We start from the raw sequence: 8,725 nt of genomic DNA on the forward strand, positions 1-8,725 counted from the left end.
TATATATTTTATATATTTTATATTTTATTAATAATAATTATTAAATAATAATGTATAATTTGAAATTCGTTATAATGAAAGGAAATAATATTCTAGTAAAAATAATTCATATTTTAGTTCTATGAAATTTATTATGTGAGTTTATTTTTGAAAGTCACAGCGTACCTGCGAATATAACTGTACGGAGGACTCTCCTTTGAGTTGATGTCCTGTTAAATACGTGTTGTGGGAACTTGCAATGTAATATTGCGACAGAGGCTGCTGCATTTCGGTTTCGGACGGTGTTGCATACTCGTTCGGGAAGGCATAATTGTCCTTGTCCATCATATACCGTGCAAAACCCTCAAAAGACAAACACCACTGTGTGCGAAGTGCCGGATCCGGTTCATGCCTCTGAAATGAGAATAAACGAGCTCATTTGATTGTGTTACATCGCGTTGGTGTGAGCGCGCGCGTGTCATGACAGTCGCATGAGGATGGGAAAAGTTAAGTCTTCTATTTCCAGATAAGGAAAATTGAAATCACAATTTCGTCATAATAGAATAAAACGAAAGATCGTTTATTGTCTTCAATAAAAGCAGTTTATTCGCAAAACACTTTAACGATAGTCTGGCGTATAAAATATTATATATTACAAGATATTTTTCCTGTATATCCGAAACAAAATTGTCAGAGAGAAATGAGGCCATTCAGTAAATATTCTTTCGTGAGGGAATTTCTGACCCCATAAGCATTTACCTTGATCAGTGCCTTGATTTCGTCGTCATTCAACTTTTCCTGCTGCCGAGATTCCAGAAATTTCGTAAATGTTGCTAAAGTAATTACTTGGGATTTCGACGTATCCACGCCCGAACAATTATTGATTATACTAGCCGCCGCAACAGCATCAAAGATCTGCTTTTTTTGTAGGTTGCTGCCCGTCTTGTATTCGTGACAGTCAATAGAGTTGTTTCTCGTCAATAAACCTGGCACAGTAAAACATTGATTTCTCATTTTAAATAATATTTAAAAAATTAGTCATTCAAACGTTTATTTTTTAATATAAATAAATATTTTTAAAAATAATCATTCATATATTGAAATCAATATAATTATGGCCATTTTCGATAAAATGAATATTTTTGGTAAATATCGACAAATGTACATACGTTATGCTAATTGGGATGATTGTTATAATAAAACTTAATAGTGTGAATCTAATTTATTCCATGCAAATTATTATTTAGTAAGTTAACTCGCATATCTATATTTAAGAATTATTATTGCATTTCCATTATCATGATTAAATATAAGAATTATTTTGTGCATCATATTCTACTCTTTCTTTTAAATTTGCACATAAAATTTAATAATTATATCGGCTTACCGATTCTTTGTGGAGTGGCATCACTGGTTTGTCTGAGCACTACCGGACGAATGTTGAAGTCTCTTAACGATCCATCACTCTGGCTACGACATGTTATTGCTAATTGACCGAACAGATCACGCAAATCTTTTCTGGCTCGTAAACTGAATGATCGGAAAAGCGCAACGAATTCCACAAAGTTTAATTGTGTCTCATACATAATCGAGGTAGTGCGCACTCCTTTCATATGCCAAGGAGCTTCAAAGCCTCCTGATATACCACCAGATCCATTCTTGTCCTTTTCTCTGGCGACACATAATAAACTACGCACAAAATACGCACGCGTTATTGCGACGTATATAAGAAAACTTGTCGATTATAATATAAATAATTTAAATAATTTAAAGGTTTTTTTTTATAAAATTTTATAAAATTTTTAAAATTTTCTTTGTTTCTACAGTTTTCTTATTTTAGGAACATACTTTTTCTATATCTTAAAAATATATTTCTAAAATATTCTAATTATTTACATCTAAAACTGACGAAATTATTTAACTTGAAAGTCAAGATGTTCAAACGAAAAAATTGTTTATTATATTTAAAAGCAGCAAAATTGAAAAAAGAATTTAAAAATAAAAATATTTTATAGCTTTTTTTCAAATTGTCCGAAACGTATTGTCACGAAAGATTCTTTTCTCATCACTCAAATAATTCTTTTTTTTTTTTAGATATTATTACCTCTATATTAATAAAAAAAATTCTAAAATATTGTTAATACATGATAAACATAAGATGTTTCAGCTGTAAAGATTTGTTGCTTAAAAAAAAAGAAAATAGCAAAAGTTATTCATTTTTATCACTTTAGATAAAAAAACTTTCTTAAATTCATAATACAGATTTATGTTCAAATAAGATTCGACACGGAATTGTAAGATTTTCTATTTCGATCTATATAATTCCCGACCTATATAAATCTTTTGCTCAAAATCGATAGATAAAGAGAATTTGATATGATAAATCAAATGGGAGAAGATGATGTACCTTTGAAAAGCGGAATAAGGCAAGTTGGAAGTAATACGGTCGGCGGAACCGGGTGGACTACGTGGCGGAATTCGATCTCGGCTTGCTCTCGGTGACGCTGGCAAGATCCTCGTTAAAGACTCTCTGCTTCCAGCGATATGACGAAGAGGTGTAGTGCACAGACCTCCATCCGAGGTCGAGGAGTCGTATTGTTTTATACTTAGATCCTACGTTAAATCAAAACTATTTAATTCGATGAAGACAGTTATTTACAAAATATAGCATTTGGAGCATTTGATTTGTAATCTAATTTATGTTTATTGTAAAAGATGCGAGAAGTCTATGTGCGAACCTTGGTTAAAGCATGAATGTTGCCGATTGATTTTGTCTTTTTGCCTTTAACATTTCGTCTGCGTAAAGTGCTGCTGCTCGTTGGAGACAGCGTGCCAACACTTTCTGTCATAGACCAGTCGCGACCGCCGAAAATGCGAATAGCATCGGCTGTCGTCGGCTGTTCCAAGCCTTCTATCGGTTGTTCCAAGTAGGAAAAGTATAACTGAAGATATTTTTCTTTTAACCAGCGTGATCTACGATCTGTTAACTGTTGTTGTCGTTTGAGGCCTCGCAATATCCAGCATAATCCCATGTACCATATTCTAAAAGCAGCATGCAAATTACTTAATAATTAATTTATGTAACTGGACAATACGTAATTTAACAATAAATCATAAATTATTAGAGGGAATTGTTAGACCCGTTCAAAATACATATGAAATGTTTGTTATTAACCCACCACTTGATATAATCAATAATTATATCGAATATTGTGAACATATCATTAATATACAATACTATTAATGAACTCAATCTTCTGGTGGAAAGATAGATTAACGGCATAGTAATTAATTTACTTGGTAATTTTTTACGAACAAGTTTGTGACATATAACACATAAAATAATTATATTAAAAAAAAATATTTGTGAAATAATCTCAAACGCATAAATAAAAAAAAATTTTTTCTGAAAAAGAACATAAAATTAAGCATCTTTAATTTCGTTAATAAAAAATGAATATATTTTTATTTTTTTAAATTAAATTATATGAAATATGATAACTTTCGAATCTCCTTTTCTTCCTCCGCATTATTGGTGAGAAATATTCGAAAACTAATCGATGCGCACAAAACTAGAGAAATAATTCATACGTACTTGCTAAGAGCGGGAGGGCAAAGTAGGAAGATCAGTCGATTGTCCGGAAGATTGGAGCCATACATGAGGCCGATGCAGCAGTCGGAGCCAGGTAGGCCGTATCTCTTGCAGATGCTCCTGAGATCAGCCTCTCGGTCGCGATCGCAACAGCCGATCATTATCTCTTTCACCGATCCCAGGTCGAGATATCCCTCCTCCAAAGTGACAGAAGCGCAGTCAGCCTGCTGCTGCGTGTACCTGCCGACTAGGCCCGCTGGTATCGCATCCTCCGGGTTCGTGGTTAGCGAAACCTCTGCGAGAACGGCACCTCCAACTTGCGCCGTTTTTAAAGGACTCCAGGGTGGCTTTTCCCACACGAAAGTGCCACAAGCGCGATCGACGCGTGCGAACACCAATGCTGTTCTCGAGGTACCACCCTCACAATCCCAATGCACCAAAGTCGTGCCATGATGTAACACCTGAGATATGTAGTTTTAAGGAATATAGAAAACCGCATGTATTTCTTAGATCGATGGAAAAGGTTCTTCAATTTTCCATCAGTTTATGTTAACCCTAGAACCTATTGACATTGAGTGATACAATGCTGTAAATTTTATGTATGAAATAGAGTATTCTTAATTAATGTATTAACATAAGATTTTGATACATTTTATAATACGTTTCCTAACGAAATATTTGTAATTTAAAACTTTATAAACACAAATAATCTAATAAAACAAGTAATCAAACTCTCGAGAATGTCAAAAAACAAAAACAAATAAGAGCTAATGAGAATTTTTTGCGCGGTTGTTAGTGTAAAAATAAAAATCCTTTATTGTCGAAAAACTATAGTTACTATAATTACGCATAATAACAGTTACAAATAATCTAATTATTAACTTAAAAAAAAAAGAAAGAATAAAACATACTATATTAAATTCAATCTTAAAATGATATGGAATATATTAGTCTAATGTTTTCTCATAACAGTTATCAATTAAATACAATATAAAACATAAACTTGTTTAAAAATTGAAATTACTTATCACGCTCTTTGTTAATATTGATTATCAGGAGATTGAAATTGATATATAACAGACTGAATTTTTAAAAGCTTGTTCACGCTTTGGTGGATGATACTAGAATAGTGCTCAATTTGGCTTCAGCTTTTAACAGATAAATTGGGATCTCTGCTGATCGCTGAAGCATAGCTTAACGCTCACTTGCATGTATATGTACAATAGTGTTCTAGGGTTAAGTAAAATTAAAAATTCCGAAATTATTTGAAAAGGGAATTGAAAAATTTCAAATTTTAAATGAAAAAAAAAAAGAATAAATCGGCTAGAAATTTTTTTTTAATTTCGCCGAAATTTTGTTTTTAATTTTATAAATACTTGATAATACTGAATAATAACTTAATCTTTTTTTACACACGTTTAATAATATTTGGTCACTGCATAATATTTGACACATCATTTTGACTGTTATCAATTTTTTAATTATCTTTCTCGACCATTGTATTATTATCATTATTAGTAAGGAAATCCATTATGTCAAATTTCTATAAAAAATTTCTGAAATAGAAACTTTCACCTTTCCATAAGAGTTTCCGAAGAAAACATTTAATTTAATATTTAGTTTAGTGACATTTGTATATTATGACTGTAGTATATACACTCATCAAGTGATTGCAACACTTTTTTCGATAAGTTTCGGAATGTAGTCTGCTCATTGAGCGATTGATTCTTACTTATGACGCTAACCATTTTTAAATTCAATCATAAACAAGGCTGAGTTCCAAAACCCTGAGTTGAAAAAAGTGTTGCAACCTTTTAGCTGATGAATGTATGTAAAAGCTTTTGTGTTTCTATATATTTTGTCGCCTATTGACAGAAATAATACAACGTAAATGCAAAAATATAAAACGAAATGTAAATACGTAATAAATGGTCTATATTTGATTTTACTCGAAACGTTGTTCTGTCATTTAGATTTAGATGCAGTAATAATCTAGGATGCCTAGGCTTTTATTGTGATAATGTTATTGTTTAAAAAGAAAACAGAATATAAGCACTTTGCTGTTAATATAAATATATTAATTCAGTGTGCACGCGTAAGACATTCACTACTCGCTACTACGAGATCCTCGTAACTGCGTCATACGAAGTATTTCGTGCTTCTACAAAGTATTAGATGGCGTGAGTGCATTTATAACACTGATGGGGCTCGTAATGCATTTATAACGGCGTTTACGTGGTCGTTTCTAAGCGCGATATATAGGTGGACATTTATTGCATGTACGCTCGCGTATGTGCAAATTCGTACATTTGGCTACAGTTATTTATCGATAATGTAGGCAGTTACTCAAATTCAAAATTTTCCATTACGTAATGTACAGTCTAAACGTGAATAAGGAAAAAAAATATATATCGAGTGAAATACCGGCGCATTTAATTTTTTAAATATGTAGACTATTTTTGTGCAATTATCGCATTGTCGCGAATAGAGAATAGAAATAGAAGTTAATTATGTGCAAATGTCGAAACAGAGACATAATTTCAATTCACTTTTAATTAGTTACAATTATTTGCTGGTATCAGTATGAGCAAACACGTGAAAAGCAGGAATTTAATTAATTAATTTAATTAATTTACGAAATGTTAGCGTTCCTATCCATTTTTATTTTCGTAGTCACATTCAAATTATCTTTGAAACTTCTCACGTTTATATGTCCGGCATGCTTTTCCATTAAAAATACCACTCGCAATTTAACATCACAGAGTTGTTTTTACGATGTTTGTCAGAAAAGTGTTAATTTCACTACACTTTCAAGCTTAATTTCTGTCGTTTAATTTTTACGATTTTTTTAAATTGATGAAATTACTCTTTAAATATAAAGTATATCTCAAAAATATTTGGTTATTTTCACAGAGAAATTTAAAGTCAAATTTTTGTTAACAAAAATGAAGACATTTTATAAAATATTATTTTTTAATTACATTAATTTATATTAGTTTAATATAGAAGAATACAAAATTTAAATTAATAATAGAAGAAATATTGTAGTTAAAAAAGAAGTATGTTTAATATTCTAAATTGTAAGAAATTTCAAGGATCGAATTTTCGTTAAATAAAGATAAACATCACTGTAATTAAAAAATAGCGAAAGTTCTTGGATTACTAGCAATGTTAATATTATCACACTTGTATTATTGATGATAACAATATGCGATACATAAATATTTGACATATTTGCATTCTCTGAACATTTATTGGTACCAAACTTATTATATGAGAAACTGTTATTCGCAGGAGCATTGAGCTGGAAGAAGTTGTAAGCTTTTTCCGAAATTTTTCCGAAATCCATTTTTCACTTGATATACAGTCAATAGATTCGCATGTTATATATCCGAGAACGTTCTGTAGTGGCAGAGAGAAATTTCATGGTATATTGATCGTGTTAGAATTTTATGATGGGAAGATAACGAATTTTATTCGTTATGAATCATTTCTCCCACAAATATGTCGTCCCATTTTTTCCCTTGCCACTCAATTAACGCTGACAATTGGTGGCTCGATTCAAAAAGATGACCTAGTTTTACGTGCTGAGTTACAATGTTTTTTCCGTTAGTCTCCTTGGTTCGTTTGTCGCAGAGAAGTCAAAGACAGAGACAGACAAACAGAGAGAAAGAGGAAGGGGCAGGGAGAGGGAGAGGGAGAGGGAGAAGGAGAGGGAGAGAGAGAGAGAGAGAGAGAGAGAGAGAGAGAGAGAGAGAGAGAACTTTCTTTCCCTCCCCTCTTAATTTTTTCGCATATTTCTCTGTTTCCTTTCTTTCCGCAAAGCCGGAGATGTAGAAGTAAGACTAGTTCTCTTTGAAATTTTTTTGATGTGTAGCAAGTTACGTGTTGACAGTATCTTTCATTTCAGTAGCAACGCTATGAAGATCGTTAATGAAAATTTTCAATTTAAAAGTTATACACAAATGTGAAATTTTTCTTTTTATCTTTTATATCTTGATAAATATCAAAATTTGTGAAAATAGCAAACGCGTAAGAGTTCTCGCGAATATCTTTCCTACTTCTTTTGTGATTTGTGTAGTTTCAACAAGAAATTATAGATCTAAGGATTTCTGTTCTCTTTCTTTGGCTACGATATCTAATAAAAAATGCGAAGGTATCCACTTAAATTTCAAAGTAACTGTGGAATTCCTTAGAAATTTCTTGTTAGTGTTTGTTTGAACATTATGGTACTATGAACAGAGAGAAAGAGAGAGGGGGGGGGGGGGGGAGTTTAAATTATATCTTAAATCATTTTTACTTGTTTAAAAATCTCGGCTCTCAGTATCGATTAATATAGGATTTATACGTAGCGTTACAATCTTCATTAATTATACCTAAATGAAATGTCATACCTTTCATTTACATATAATCATATTTCACATCCAAGATAATTTATTATTATTTTTAACGATGACAGTTTTTGCATTTCTAAACGTTCATTTAAATGTGATGCTAAAAATTATAATACACAAAGATGTTAAAATAAATTTAGTTGAATTTCTCGTTATTCATAATTATGAATAACAAATGTTATAGCATTCTGTTCTCGCAACTATTTTGGAGAGATGAAAGAACTTTCTTGAATCATCGTTGAATCATCATGTCTTTCGCCTCGCGGTACTTGAACCTTAGCATTTTGGATGTTGTTTCTTCTATTATAATACAAATTAAATACAAAAAAACCAATTAAATTCTCATATTGAAGCTTTCCGATTTGATAGAGGAAAATCATTATTCATTTTGACTGAAACAAGAAAAATAAAACTTTGCACTGTTATATATCAAAGAAGAACGGTAACCCAATCCTTAAGTTAAATGATTTTGTTATTTTTAATTTTCATGTGTCAAAATATAAATTAATCCATTTTTAGTTAATTTCTAAATATCTATATTAAGGTATCAATAAAGAGATAACTAGATTTGAATAAAAAATACATTTTTTCTTAAGTTAAATTATTTAGTTAAATTAACCATTGTTTTAGTTAAATTAACGACGTATTGAGTAGAAACAGATTTATAGAAATAATTAAAAATACTCAAATTAGATATAGTTTGACATTATTGAGTTTAATCGTGTAAATATTTTTTTAAATACCATATATATATATATAT

At 31.0% G+C, this 8,725-nt stretch overlaps 1 protein-coding gene across 1 annotated transcript in view; it reads right to left on the reverse strand.

Moving 5' to 3' along the window:
• LOC108687937 (1-phosphatidylinositol 4,5-bisphosphate phosphodiesterase epsilon-1-like) overlaps nt 1-8,725 on the reverse strand; it is a 31,803-nt gene that overhangs the window by 6,088 nt on the left and 16,990 nt on the right. The window contains exons 6-11 of the mRNA XM_018193982.1: nt 3,575-4,032; nt 2,718-3,021; nt 2,387-2,592; nt 1,367-1,668; nt 739-965; nt 166-393 (exon numbers count right to left, since the gene is read on the reverse strand). Coding sequence (XP_018049471.1) covers nt 166-393; nt 739-965; nt 1,367-1,668; nt 2,387-2,592; nt 2,718-3,021; nt 3,575-4,032 — 1,725 coding nt within the window. The remainder of the gene's footprint in view (nt 1-165; nt 394-738; nt 966-1,366; nt 1,669-2,386; nt 2,593-2,717; nt 3,022-3,574; nt 4,033-8,725) is intronic.

The sequence above is a fragment of the Atta colombica genome, unplaced genomic scaffold (genome assembly GCF_001594045.1).
Source record: "Atta colombica isolate Treedump-2 unplaced genomic scaffold, Acol1.0 scaffold220, whole genome shotgun sequence".
Classification (NCBI taxonomy): Eukaryota; Metazoa; Arthropoda; class Insecta; order Hymenoptera; family Formicidae; genus Atta; species Atta colombica.